This window comes from Takifugu rubripes, chromosome 22 (assembly GCF_901000725.2).
Source record: "Takifugu rubripes chromosome 22, fTakRub1.2, whole genome shotgun sequence".
NCBI lineage: Eukaryota > Metazoa > Chordata > Actinopteri > Tetraodontiformes > Tetraodontidae > Takifugu > Takifugu rubripes.
This window is the reverse complement of record NC_042306.1, coordinates 14,546,794-14,561,643: the sequence shown is the minus strand read 5'-3', so window position 1 is coordinate 14,561,643 and position 14,850 is coordinate 14,546,794. Positions and strand designations below refer to the sequence as shown.

Here is a 14,850-nt window from a genome sequence, read left to right as displayed (position 1 = left end):
CCTCCAGCAGTTTAATCATGTTAATCATGTTTGTCGTTCTACATGTTTCATCTTTATTGAATTACTTGTGAGGATTTATTACTTTACTGCATAAAGGTCTTATGTTTGCACTCCTGAAAGCTTTCCCTCCTTTCCTTCCCTCCTTCTTTCCTTCCTTCGTTCACGTACAGGTGCAACCGAGCCACCTCCCAGTCGACATTTATGGCCGATTCTGCTGCCAAACGTGAAATAATAGAAGCAAAATCTGCCCGTTAATGAGTAACTCGGACTTTTGTCAGAGCCTGAATTGTTACTTTTCTGTTTCATAACTTTATTTAAATTGTTTTCCTTCACACACGCGAGCCTCCGTCATCAGATGTTTTGAAAGATCGCCTTTTAGTTGGGGGTCAAAGGTCGCCGCCACCAGGCCTCAGGTCCCAGGAACCTTTAAGAAATCTGGTTGGTTCTAACTCAAAGTTCTTCAGGGTCCAGACTCCTGGTGCTTCACTAGGGGGCGCTAGAACCAGCAACACTTTTTACTGTAGCCACTGATAGAAGTGGGTGTGGCCAACGATGCCAGGGCCAGTCTAACTGGGAGCACTGGGGCGAGTGGTTGGTGACTGGGAGAGTTTCTGTCGGCGCTGTTTTCTTTCAAACTTGATCTCAGAGTTGAGGAAAGTTTGGCTGCGACAGAGCGATGGAGCCTGGAGCCAGTCTGAGCATCATCAGGCATCACTGTCACGCGTCGCTGTCACTTCCTGCAGCAGGCGAACGCCGTGGGGGCGGCTCCACGCGCGCTAACGTTAGCGTTTTCTTTGAATCCAAAGACTTCGGGACGGGCGGCGCTTCGCTAATCATTATCCAGCATTTTAAAGCCTTGAATTCCTTTTCTGCCCAGAGTCAAACATTTACCCGTTTACCACTGAGCCCTTTAATCCAGGCGATTCCTGTCACTCATTATATGATTCCGACACTTCTGCCACCTCGCAGCTCATTTCGGAGATAAGACAGGTGCTGCAGTTTATGTTCTCATTTCCTTTATGAGCTTCTTGTTTTATTAGCATCGTTTTTATGCGGCACTGTTGATATTTAACGTTTTCTCATCCTCCAGGCCGGGCTTGGCCCAAACGTCTGCGATGACCTCATTAAAAATGCCGTTTTTGATCGTTTCGAGGGCATTTTCTCCTGTAAACGCGTCCGATTTCTCACCTGTTCCTTTGAACAGGAGAGTAAACACGTTCGGCCGCTTCGCTTGGATGATTTACAGCAGGATTCAAACAGACTCGCTGGATGAAATCTTGAAATGCAAAGGTCAGGAGAACAAAGCGGTCCAAAGGTCCGGCCAGTTCCCTCATTGCCATTCGGTTTGATGCCCCAGCGGAAGTGTCAGAACCAACTGGGGGGTCTGTGGAGGGGGCGTTAGCCGCCACGCTAGCTCGATCCATGGAAAACCACAGTAGAATGAGTCAAATCAGGCCAATAAAAGAGAGTTTTTGAGAAGAAGGTCTGAACGGAATGAAGAGCAGCTCAAAGGGACAAAGTCCGGAGGTCCTGACCAAAGGTTCCGGACGTGCAACCACAGAGCGAGTGATGTTTGTGCTCCGTTATCAGCCGTGGGTCCAGGTTTACAGCAGGGATTCACTTGGGACAGCAGATAAACGTCAGCGTTGATCGTCCCTCAAGTCAAAGTTCCACAAAGTCCTCGCTCGAAAATCCCGAATCATCGTCATGACGACAATATCAGGGACTTCCGTGTTGTGAATGGAGACGACTGGTCTTGGCCTCATGGGGGGGGTAAATGAGCACATTGAGTTGACCTCCATGAAGACGGGCTCCTCCTCCCTCTGTTGTCCCCGTCCCCCTCGCCCCCCCCCCCCCCTCGTTTGGCTGAGGCTAAATGTCTTGTGTGAGATAACATCGCAGTAGGAAATTCCGCCGGTGTTGCCAGCGAGCTCGGTTTTCTCCCCAGGGCTGGCAACAATGTGCGTCCTTCATAAGTGCCTCCGCAGCACTCGGGATCTCCGCTCATCCCCTGTGAGCCCGCTCAAAGAGGCCCGGCGGCGAAACCCAACGCCGCGCTCGCCGCTGGCGGCCGCAGGTTGAGCGCTGCCGCGGGAATCCTGCGTCCTCCTGCTGCTGCCCCAGAGATGCTCCTCGCTACGTGGCGCCGTCCACGGCGGCGGCGCCGGCGTCCACGTGGAAACTCCATCTGCCGCTCCGACATGTTTTGCTCATCACCTCGTGGAAAGATCTCGGCGGGGAGCGATGAGGTCGGCCCCCAGCTCAGCCGCGGTCTGCTGTTCTGATCAACGTTTCAGGTGGACCGGGGCTGCGGGCGGTCGCCATGGAAACGGCCCCTCGCATCAACAGACACTGGTCTGACTGGGCCAAACTGGGGACGGGAGTCGCGCCTCCGTCGTCTCTCGACTTTTTTCGGAACTTTAATCAAAGATTATTTGTGTCTTCTCCGTTCATTCATTGGTGGAAAAACTAAAAGTTTAAGTTTGGAGATGTTGAACAGCCCCACATTATGGGATAGAGTCCGTGGTCGGACCATATAGGGGGACGTGTGCAGACCTCCTGGTCTACGTTCTCTCTGCTCCTTCTTCCATCCAGCAGGTGGAGAAACACCTGAATGCAGATGCTGGTGTCACCTGTGGAGAACCGGAGCAGACCCGAGTGATCCCTCACAGCCAGGTTCTGCCAGGTTCTGCCAGGTTCTGCCAGGTTCTGCCAGGTTCTGAGACACCATGAGAGCAATGCTTAGTTTACCCTCAGAAGGCTTCTGCCAAGCCTGACATCCATCAGGGTCCAACAAAGCTCTGAGCCTGCGTCTCCTTTCAAACGCTGTTTATCTCTCGGTTTGAACCCTCCTAGTCTCCAGGGCGCTGCCACAACACGCAGAGTCCCCACAGCTACCTTCAGCCCCCCCAGATTAGTGGGTTGTTGCCTGGGCAGGACCAGATGTTTGCAGACCGTACAGCATAAAAGGCTTTATGTATTTAGGGCTGTGTCTCTAAATTTGGAGCGTCTGTGCCATGAGAGCTCTGAGAGAAAGGGAAGGAGTGTCTGTGTGAGTCAATGTCTGTGACCTTTGGAGCCCAGTGCAGGGCTTCTCACACACAAAGAGCGGCTTTTCGGGGGGTTTCGGGGGCAGAAATACACGTTTTTAACAACTACGAACAGCTTCAGGGTCTAATAAAGAAATCGGTGGGGATCTGAGCCATCACTGGTTGGATTGGTTCGTCCCCGTCGGCGCTATCGCCCCGATGAGCGCCGCCGCCGTGCTGAACACACCTGATGTCACAATGATTTGAGGCGCGTTAAGGTTAATGATGCTGCACTTGGTGCTTTGTCATTGCTGAGTGACAGAGCTGGAGTTTGCACAGGGGCTGCGGCTCCAGGGCTTCAGGAATGCCGTTCAGTAGATAGCGCTCTCCAGGAGATAACCAGGCCGTCGTAAAAACGTGCTCGGCCCGCACTTGTGATGTAATCATTTACTGGACGCCAGTAGTCGTTAGGGCAGCCGTTGCTGTTTATCTACCGCTAATGATTGGCTAAATATATGGAATCACTTTATTTTTCTGTTACTTCAATAAATCCGTCACACCAGGAACCTTTGTGACAACAGCAATAAAGGGGAAACGTTAGCGGTGTGTTGCTGTTTAGCTTATCGGTACCGTTAGTGACACAAGTTCGTAATTTAGGGCCCTGCGCGACGTTTCGCCGGTGTAGTTGTGTCTAGCTAACGTTAGACTGCAGAGGGAGCCTGTAGACATCCAGAGGTTTGTCATTGTCGTGATTTTTCTCTCCTCAGGTGCTAATCAGCTAAAGCTAAAGAGCCATTCAGCCCGTTTAATCCGCAGCAGCTGAAGCAGACAGGCAGCACGAGTGATTGTGTGTCCGTCTTAACTCTTCTCGTGTAGCTTAATAAATTATTTAACCGTACAAACGGATCCACGCGTCGTTCATCGACTGTAGCTGTGAGAAACAGAGGATTGGGGGCTGCAGGTGGGCGTCGGCAGGGCCGCGTGGAGGCTGTTGCCAAGTTTGGCCCGGGTCAAGGTCAACTCCTCACCTTCACGAGGAATGTATCGATCCCCCAGAATGTGCACGTTGTGTTCGGAGCGCCGCCAACACCCTGAGCAGGACCACATGTGTGAGGCTCCCTGGGAGCTCACGAATCCCTGACAGGGGAGAAACACACTTTCATCATTAACACCATCCAAGAAATCAATATTTGACGTGCACTATTTTTCCTACCGCACAACATGGCTCCGATGTGTCGTTCCTCATGCACGGGCATGCGTTGAGTCTGGGTAAATGTGTAAAAAGCTTTTACTTAAGGGGCTAACATGGGTAAATATTAGCAGGGAATACTTGTGTGCATGCGTGTGTGTGTGTGTGTGTGTGTGTGTGTGTGTGTGTGTGTGTGTGTGTGTCAGAGTGCATGAGCTTGGCTGTGTTTACCCTCGCTGCAGATGTGTGTGTTTGTGTGGGACGTCTCTTCCTGAGCGTGTGTGGCTGCGTGTTTATTAACCTGTCTGTGCAAACGCTGGTCGGCTTTTTACCAAAACGAGTAAAACGAGGCCACTTAAAGCCCCGAGTAAATACCAGAGGCCTTCGGACTCTTGCGCTGCGAACATGTTATTTTAAGCCCAAATTACACATCATCTGATATCCGTCCTAAATGGCTTTTCCAGCCTTCTAACTGCTCCAAGGATTCTGAGGGGGGGGTGAGAGGGGCCAACAGGTTTACTAGCAGCAGAAGAAAGGAGGGAAAAAAGACAAGGCCGACCTGACTGGGATGAGGGAAACCTGCCAAGGCCTCAATTCCCCAAGAAGGACAGAACAAGGTGCAGGCGGGGGCGGGGGAAGAGGGGGGGGGGGGGTACTTATCTCTTTTTAAAACATTTACACTTCCAGCTTTAGTGCTTTTGGGGAAGCTGATCCCGAATGTTAAAGGCTCCATTTGAGCGGCGGTTACCGGGAGACGTTTGGACGGTTGTAAATCCGGGACGACTTGTTGAGATAACGGTCCCGTTTCTCGAGGGCGCCGCCGTAAACCGCTCCGCCGCGTCGGGGGAAAGACCCGGATCCAGGTCACTGAAACCCCACACGGGAGAGTGGGTCCACAGTGGATTCAACCAAAACCCTGGAGAACACACACACACACGCACACACACCTGCAGGCCAGGTGAGTCAGGGAGGGCGTGGCCTACACCGGCCTGGGGAGAGAACATGATGACGCAATAATGGCAAATAAGAGTATTAGTTCACACATCCTGCGTAGATGGAGGTAAAAGACTCACAGCCTTAACCTTCAGTTTCTGCACATTAACCAAGATTTGCACTGAACACACACACACACACACACACACACACACACACAGGCTATATAACTCTACAATTTCCTGCTTATGTGGCGATTACAAGTGTTTTATTTAGAGGTTTGCTGGATGGTGATAGAGTTCGTGCAGGTGTTTCCTGCGACTCAGCCACAGTCTGTTGCTCCTGAATGAGTTGAGTTCAATCCCCCTTTTAAAACCCGATGTTTGGAGACAGGTGAGAGCCGCTGTGATCGTGCCGATCACCTCAAGAGAGAACTTCCGATTAAACCTGCAGCATCCTGATGATAGAGTGTGTTAAGCAGCCCGACACACTGAATTAGCAACAGCTAATTTGTTGTAACGGCTTGCGACACACGTGGGGCATCAGTCAGACGGGGAAAGCTGAGGGTGTCACCTCTGGCCGGCCCGTCTCGCTCCAAAAGGCCAAACATTAGCGGAACACTAATGGCTTTCAGCCCGGACGCGTTTCCCACCTCATCACCGTTCCTCCCTCCCTCCCTCCACAGCAACGCGCCCCCCTCCTGGGGTGAAACTGCTCATAAAACCAGGTACGAGTCGCGGCTAACCGAGACCCGAGGCTGTCGTCACGGCCGCTAATGAATCCTCGGGTCTGTGCGGGACCAGAGCGGAGCAAATGAGCGTGTTTACCCCGGAGACGACGTCAGCGCCGCTCCAGAAAGGCTGGAATTATAAACGTGCCTCGACTGTTTCCAGTTGCAGCCGCGCCGAACAGGCGTCCCGTCGCCCCGGGGCCTTGATGACGCCAGCCAACAAGTGGCAGTTTAGAAGGGTTCTCCGAAACACCCTCAGAACAGACCTGGCACCTTCCAAATGTAAACTGCAGCGTGGACGGATTAGTGAGGGCCGCGGAGACGAGCCGGGGCAAATGTTCACATTCTGGCAGCTGCTTTAATCCGCCCAGGAGTGGAAATGTTCACTGTTATAAGCTTCACTCTCAATTAGCTTCCCTGTGCACAAGGTTCTGGACCAGGACGCGGACTGGGTTTGGTGTCGGTCGCCATGTTCTGGAGCGATCCGGTATCCATACGTCTGCCTTCCTGATGGACGCCTCCTTTAGCAGAACAAAGAGCTTAGCATGGAATCAGAGCGGCTGGGAAGCACAAAGCTAACAGAGTTTTAGACGACCAAAACTGGTTTTGTCATCAGATAATTCCAGAAAAACGAGAGAATCTGATTCGACGGCGCTTTAAACCTCAATCAGATTATGAAAATATCTCCAAAAAGTCATTTTAACAGATTTTTGCAGTTAAAAATCATTCAAACAAATGTGCAACAAGACCATAAAGTGAATGTATCTTCATCTATCCTGACAGTTACATCATAGGAAGTAATTAAATTTGTCCACTCGTGCACCAAAACACAGCTAACAAAGAGCTAAATGCTAAACAGCTGAGACTCTTATGTGTCACATGATCAATACACTAATCAGCTTCTATTATAATTAAAGGAGGAATCTTGTTGTTTAATCTCTTCTTTCCTCTGTGGTTCGGTCACCAAGTGTGTGTGTGTGTGTGTGTGTGTGTGTGTTTTGGGGGGGCTGTCATTTTCAGTTGACTGATTAGGGGGAGGGTTCTGTGTCAGTGTTTGTTCTGGTTAATGAGCGGAAGGAAGGTGAACCAATACAATACAGGCTGTCAACACAACCACTGTCAGGTGTGTGTGTGTGTGTGTGTGTGTGTGTGTGTGTGTGTGTGTGTGTGTGTGTGCGTGTGTGTGTGTGTGTGTGTGTGTGTGTGTGTGTGCGTCGGGGGCCGACTGCTTTAACTGCTGGAACCTGCTATCCTACCCCAGGCTGATTAGTTGTGGGTCCTAAAGTAAACCAGCTGTGGAGGAATCCAACCTGTGGAAGGAAGGAAGGAAGGGGGGAGTTCTCCATCCATCGGTGACCAGCGGAGCCACGTCCACACACGCTGGAACAGAACTCATTTCCCATGATGGCGCCCAGAACACCGGAGACGTCCACCCAGTGACGAGAGTCCCTCCGTCCGTTTCTCCTGCAGCCTCATCAGCAGCGCCGAACGGGGAACGTTTGCCGGTTCTTCTCCTCGCCTGATGTTTGGAATGTTCTCCGCCAGCCTGGAGCAGTTAGGCGGGAGCAACATTGCCCCTGAGATCGGGGGTGGCGTCTGACAGGCGGCGTCCAAACGCGAGGAACGTAAACATCTTCAAGAGTCAACAGCGTCTCCACGTCTTATCGTGAAGTCATACGTCAGCTCTAATTACACTCTCGGTGTTTTAAATGAAGTCAATTGCCCCGGGGAGCAAAGTAACACTTTATTTATTTAATTCCGCTTCATAAAGATAGCGAGGAGGTGTTTGCTCCGGCGAAACTGGGTCAGGTGGTTGTTGGCTCCACCAGAAAGACACACAAAGACGTGATGTTTGTTCTGAAGACGAGCAGATCGTGAGGGTTCCTATCAGATCCCTGGAAGATTCCGTTTCGTCCTTCGCGAAGGTCGTCCGACCGTCACGGTGCCCCAGAATCTATCTGCAGAACCTCCACAAACAAACGAAGTTTGGGTTTGTTCGTTAAATCCTGGTCGGATGAGAAGCTCGGCTGCTTCTCTGGCCGAAAATGGAGCGCGTCACAAGAACAATGGCAGAGTTTGAGAGGAGAACGGGGCAGAGCTTCCCATGAGGACGTTATTAAGACAAACAAAGTTTCAGAGCATGCCCCAGTGACTCTGTGACCCCCCCCCCCCCCATCAGCTTATTGTTGTGCACCAAGAACACTGAGAGCCTGGGAGAACCAGGAGGAAGGAGGGAGGATAGATGGAGGAGTGGTGGGTGGAGAATGCAGACGTGGACATCCAAACAGATGCTGTAATTCCACTTCCACTCCTTTAAATGTGGAATTCAGGGGGCCACGGAACCCTAAACCCGCCGCCCAAGGCGGGACCATCGGCCCTGTTGATCAGTACCGCCTCCACCCTGGCTGGTACTGGTGCTGTTCTGTGGGCCCTGGTGGGAGGAGCCGGGCACCTGTTTCACCTGCGCTCCATAGCTGACCCCATGACCCCGTCGCTCCAGCTGAAGGTCACCTGAGGGCGGCGTGGCCTCATTCCTGGAGACCTGATCTGGAATCTGCCAGCTTTCTCATTACATCCGGTTTGTTGGAGGGTTGTTCGACGCCACGCAGCGACCATCCCGGTCAGACGAAGCATCCTTCAGCAAATATTGGCGTTCGAGGCTAATTGGTTCGGATGAAACCCTGCGGCTGGAAGCGGGCGGCCTGTCTGCCGGCCCGCCTCGGCTCCATTTGATGCTGATGAATCCAATAAGAAGTGTGAACGAGTTTAATTAGTGCGTTTGTATTGGTGTGTCTGCCCGTGTTAGCTTGTTTTCTTTGGGCTAGGCTCGGAAAATGCCCACACACACACACACACACACAGAGTGGCGTGTTTGTTTGGCCCAGTGGTGTGTCACATTAATCACTGGCCCAGCATGCTCTGAGTAATACGTTGGCACCAGCATTAAGACAAGCAGCCCCCCCCCCCGGAGACTAAGACAACCCCCCGCTGTGGGCTAACAAGAACACATTAACCTCCTTAACACACACATTCTGCCCCTCTGCCTCTGGGTTGTAAACAGTCGTGCACCCACACACACACACACACACACACACACACACAGGAACAGTCTGTGTTTCAGGATGTTGTTGGGAACAATCCCGAGAGCTCAAAGACGCTCCAGACGCGTCGGTGTCGTTGTTAGGAGAAATGTTTGCAGCCCTTCTCCTGCTCATGTTCGTGTTCGTGCGGCATATGCGTGCGCGCGTGAGCCAGAGCGATTATGGCCCTTCCTGCGGGGTGAACATTTGAAACAAATAGCCAGGGCAGGGAAGGGCCCCCGTGGTTGACTTCTTCTCTCTTCCCGCCCCTGCGGGGGGGCGTGTCCTCGCCGCTCCACTATTAAACGCAGCGTGCACAGCGGCCACGGAGCGTGCACAAGCAGACACGGCGCTGCAGCGACACAAAGGGAGAGAGCGGAGACTGCCAGGATCCCAGCTGAGCGCAGCCAAAGCGTTTGTTTTTGGGGGCTTGTTCTTCATATTTATTTCGATTTTGAAGACGCAGCCTGCAGACCACTGACCGTCGGTGCTGTCGAGCATGACTTCAGCAGCATCCCTGGATTAATCCGAGCCGCAGCCGACTTGCAAAGCGCAAGTTCGCTGGCACTTTTCCGGCGAAGAATCACGCACAGGCGGCAACGATGGACCAGAGCATCCCGGGCGTGTGCGTGCTGTTGATCCTGGTCCTGCACGGAGCGGGCTGCATGGCGGCCAAGGAGCGGCAGTGCCAAGAGATCACCGTGCCTCTTTGCAAAGGAATCGGCTACAATTACACCTACATGCCCAACCAGTTCAACCACGACACTCAGGACGAAGCCGGCCTGGAGGTGCACCAGTTCTGGCCGCTGGTGGAGATCAAGTGCTCGCCTGACCTGCGTTTCCTCCTCTGCAGCATGTACACGCCGATCTGCCTGGAGGACTACAAGAAGCCTCTGCCGCCGTGCAGGTGCGTGTGCGAGCGGGCCAAAGCTGGCTGCGCTCCGCTCATGAGGCAGTACGGCTTCCCGTGGCCGGACCGGATGAGGTGCGAGCTGCTGCCCGAGCAAGGCAACCAGGAGACGCTGTGCATGGACAACCGCAGCCAGACCACCACAGCTGCGCCGGTGGTGGCGAAACCGACCAACCGACCCCTGAAGCCGTATAACCCCCGGAAGAAGCCCGGCAGCGGCCGCGTCATCCCGGGTAAACACAAGCCCGCGACACCCCCCTGTGAGCCGGGCTGCTTCTGTCGCGCCCCGATGGTGCCCCTGGCCGGCGACGGACACCAGCTGCACAACCGCGTCAAGACGGGACAGATCACGAACTGTGCCATGCCGTGCCACAATCCTTTCTTCACCCAGGAGGAGAGAACTTTCACCGCCTTCTGGATCGGACTGTGGTCCATCTTGTGCTTCATCTCCACCTTCGCGACCGTGGCGACGTTTCTCATCGACATGGACAGGTTCAAGTACCCGGAGCGGCCCATCATCTTCCTCTCCGCCTGCTACATGTTCGTGTCCACCGGCTACATCGTCAGGCTGATCGCGGGGCACGAGGAGGTGGCGTGCAGCCGGGGCCACGGCGCGGAGCACATCCATTACGAAACCACGGGTCCGGCGCTCTGCACCATCGTCTTCCTGCTCATTTATTTCTTCGGCATGGCCAGCTCCATCTGGTGGGTCATCCTGTCGCTCACCTGGTTTCTCGCCGCCGGCATGAAGTGGGGGAACGAGGCCATCGCCAGTTACGCACAGTACTTCCACCTGGCCGCCTGGCTCATCCCCAGCTTGAAGTCCATCGCGGTGCTGGCCCTGAGTTCGGTGGACGGGGACTCCGTGGCCGGGATTTGTTACGTGGGGAACCAGAACCTGGACAACCTGCGCGGGTTCGTGCTGGCGCCGCTGGTCATCTACCTGTTCATCGGCACAATGTTCCTGCTGGCTGGCTTCGTCTCGCTCTTCAGAATCAGGAGTGTCATCAAGCAGGGGGGCACCAAGACCGACAAGCTGGAGCGGCTCATGATCCGAATAGGCGTCTTCACGGTTCTGTACACCGTCCCGGCCACTGTCATCGTGGCCTGTTACTTTTACGAGCAGCACAACAGGGAGACGTGGGAAATTACGCACAACTGCACGTGTCTGACGGAGCCGAGCCGGCCCAGGCCGGACTACGCCGTGTTCATGCTGAAATACTTCATGTGCCTCCTGGTGGGGATCACCTCGGGGGTCTGGATCTGGTCGGGGAAAACTTTGGACTCTTGGAGGACTTTTTGCACGCGGTGCTGCTGGGGGAGTAAAGCCTCCGCGGGTTCCATGTACAGTGACGTCAGCACGGGACTGACCTGGAGGTCGGGGACGGCCAGCTCCGTCTCCTGCCCCAAACAGATGCCACTGTCCCGGGTGTGATCGGAGGCCCGGGATGGGGGGGCTCGAGTGCGTCTCATGTCATTTGACACTAAAGACTCGGCGCGCATCGGCTCTTTGGGACAACGCGCGCGCCAGAAGACTCGTTTTAATGCTTTAAGTTGGTTGGAAGCGAGTCAGCAACTGTTGGCTGAGGTGAAGCTTCGTTTGTGAGCACTCCCCTAATGTGAACTTTGTGTTAAACTATTCCTTCTTGCCTTATCCAAATGACGTCCGCGAGTTTCAGTAGAATTAGTCTGGGGAGGGGGCGACTAATTGTGTTGGAATTGTCCATCAGCGTGTTGTAATTAGCACATTAATGAGCGCCTAATGGCTTCTATTTAAATAATGAGACTGTCGGCAGGAGAACAATGCACCTGGCACGAAGAATGCAGAGTCTTATCTGAGCTTAATTGAATGCGTACAGCGGACAAGATCCCCCCCGTCGATAGGTGACACGCTGTAGCTGCGGCGGCCCCCTCCCTGGGGAGGGCTGCTGCGTCTTCGAGTCACGGCGAGAGACTGAAACTTTCCTCTGTACGAGATGGACTTAACAGTAATCAATGCCTTAAAACTGTCTCCTACGGGTTCGCGAAATATGTATTTATATAATTATTTGTGTACATCTGCTGTATATTTTGTAAATCAAATTCTACCAGATTGTAAATATGTATCATTTTCACCAATAGAAGAATTTATTTTGAGAATAAAACAGTTTATATTGAACTTTTCCTCGTGCATCCTGATCATTCTCGCCGGAACTCTTTGGTGCGTCAGAGTTTGGGCCGTGAGACGGAGCTCCGGAGCCTCCACCGAGCCTCCTCCGAGCCTCCTCCAGAGCCTCCACCGAGCCTCCACCGAGCCCACCGACCCTCCTCCGAGCCCACCGAGCCTCCTCCGAGCCTCCACCGAGCCCACCGAGCCTCCTCCGAGCCTCCTCCGACCCTCCACCGAGCCTCCACCGAGCCTCCTCCGACCCTCCACCGAGCCTCCACCGAGCCTCCTCTCCTCGGTGCTGCAGGCACTCTCGGGAGCATCACAATGGCAAAGGGCCGCTACAGGTGGTCCTCTCAGTTTAACGCCCTTTTGTCCTCGGTTAAACCCACTGTTGGGCTAATTTTGGAACGTTAACCTCAGCCTGTTTAGCATGTTTATCAGGTCTGAACAATGCCAACCGTCCCGAGGGCTGCAGTGCTGGGTGCTACTGCGGGCTCAGGCGTGCGTAAATACAGGCGTGCAGCGTACCCGTCAGTGTCACCTTAAATCACTGCTGTGGGAGCGGTGACGTTTGTGCGAGTGTGATTTAAAACTGTGATATCTCTGGGTCAATAACGAGCCCGAGTCGTGCCCGAAGCGCCTGGAAAGTGGGGCTGTGGTGCCACCTAGCGGCCGGCGTGGGCACAGTCCGACAGAAGAAACGAAAACCACCTAGAAAGCCCCGTCTTCAAACTGTTTACACTGAATTACTTGTTTATTAACGTGTTTACCTTTGTTGTGTAACTGGCAGCTGAGAAAATATGACTAAAGTAGCGCAGTTCAACACTTTTTACTCTTTAAATAACCACCACAAACTCTGACATTTAAAACCTAAATGCAGATGTTGCACAGAGGGAGCTCAGGTGCTCGTTCTCGGCTGTGTGAGGTTCACTGGGCAAAGCCGGAGGATAACGAACATCTCGAAGTTCACCGCGAGTCCCTTCTCACCCAGGCTGTGACAACTTTGACATGTGTCAAGCCCATAATTGCACCCATCACATTTAAGAGACAGAAGCTCCTGTTTGCTCAATTTAATGAGAACAAATTAATCTGCAGCCGCTTGTCAACCATGTGACAGGGCAACTTCCTGTGTGTACGTGTGTGTGTGTGCACGTGTGTGTGTGTGTGTGTGTGCACGTGTGTGTGTTGACAGAGGGGCTGAGCATGAACCCTCAGGCCTCCAAACTGAGGAAATGGGTTGAGAGGTCAAGCTCGATCCATCTCCTTGGAACGTAAACACGGCCGTCCAGGACGAGCTCATCAGGGAGGCTTCTGATTGGTTGAATTGCGATAAGCCGGCTGTTCTCCATCGGCTCCCTCTCGGATGCTCATGAATGCCATCTTTGTGGAACGCTCTAATTAGCTGCCTGACACAGATTGTTCTGGAGTAATCAGGTTAGGAAGTGTGCGTGGCGTGCACGTGGCCGGTAAAGGTCACGCAGCTGGGACCTCCCGTTTCGGAGCAGAGCGGGAAGTATTTTCCTTTCAATCACAACTATTGTCGGATCTCATAGCAGAGCAAAGCAAACGTTTCTTCTGGGCCTGACAGACACAACTCAGAGACAGATGAGCTCACATCTGGCTGCCCTGATGCATGCTGGGAACAACTGCTCGGAAATGGAGCCCAGCTCCTCAAAGTGGACCAAATTTGTTCTGGAGGGGGGGAAAAATTTGACTTATTCCATATTTTCAAGTCTCATAATTCATCCATATAATCAGATATTAAATCGACTGTTTTAACATTTCTATTTTTGTTTTCTTATTTGCTTCTTTTAGTAAAGGATAAACCATTTAGAAGTACTTGATGTACTACATTTTAAAACAATGTGAGTCGGAAATATTTTACATGTCTGTGCAAGAAGTCACCTAGGGTGAGAGGTCTAGAGGTCAGAGGTCAGAGGTTATGTTTGCCCATTCTGACGTGCTGTGCAACAGAGAGAGGAAGCAGCTCAGGAACAGCCCCAGTTTTCCCTTCACACCAGGGTTCTTTGAGGATATTTCAACCTCAGCCACTATTAAATTCACACAGTATGACATTAGACGATTTTTTTGATCATTAAAGTAAATCTGTAAACAGAAGAGCACCTTATTATGTAACTGCGTGATAATACATCATGTAATCAACAAACACAGCACTAACTGAGCTGACAAATTCGTGCAATGGAACAATTTTCTCGACCAAAGTGCAGCAGAGTGGCAGTTTATTTTAACTGCACGTTTCTGTCGCCCTCTGGTGGTCAGAAGAGTAACTGCAAGTTGCTTCTGATTAAAGGACTTTAAAAAAAAATGTTTTTCTCACTTCACTTCTCCGCATTTCACCCATTCTTTCATCTCTACACCCTTTATTTCGGCTTCCCTGGGAACCTCATATCGTCACAATCTGAGTTCCTGTTGGTGGGCCTGAACTGCAGTAGATTTTCTGCGCACACACCGAAGGCCGGTGCGTGTTTGGTCAGCTGGAATACAAAGATGAAGCCTGGCAGCCATTCAGGCCGACACTCTCACATCCATCATCCACATCAAAGGAGGCCAGAATGGATTTTGTTGTTGAGCTGAGACCATCGGGGGCCACCGCTCCACCACTGCAGCCTCGGAGCTGAAGAGGACGCCGCCTGATCGATATTTTTCACGCCTCAGACGTTTCCTCTGATGTGCTGTTGTGCCCAATGTTGAGTTTTCTCTCCAAACTTCTCAATCTGCTCCGTCTGTCACCCGGGAGACCCGAGTGCTGCACCCGAGGCTGCAGGAGATCGATGAAGACAGAAGTTACGCTCTGAGTATTCTGGTCTGG

General features: G+C 52.6%; 1 protein-coding gene across 1 annotated transcript; it reads left to right on the top strand.

Annotated features, from left to right (window-relative positions):
• The first annotated feature begins 9,288 nt into the window (after positions 1-9,288).
• Positions 9,289-12,029, top strand: LOC101064504 (frizzled-8-like). Its single transcript, XM_003975907.3, has one exon. The coding sequence runs from the start codon at positions 9,564-9,566 to the stop codon at positions 11,304-11,306; it is 1,743 nt and encodes a 580-aa protein (XP_003975956.1). The 5' UTR covers positions 9,289-9,563; the 3' UTR covers positions 11,307-12,029.
• The last annotated feature ends 2,821 nt before the right edge of the window (positions 12,030-14,850 follow it).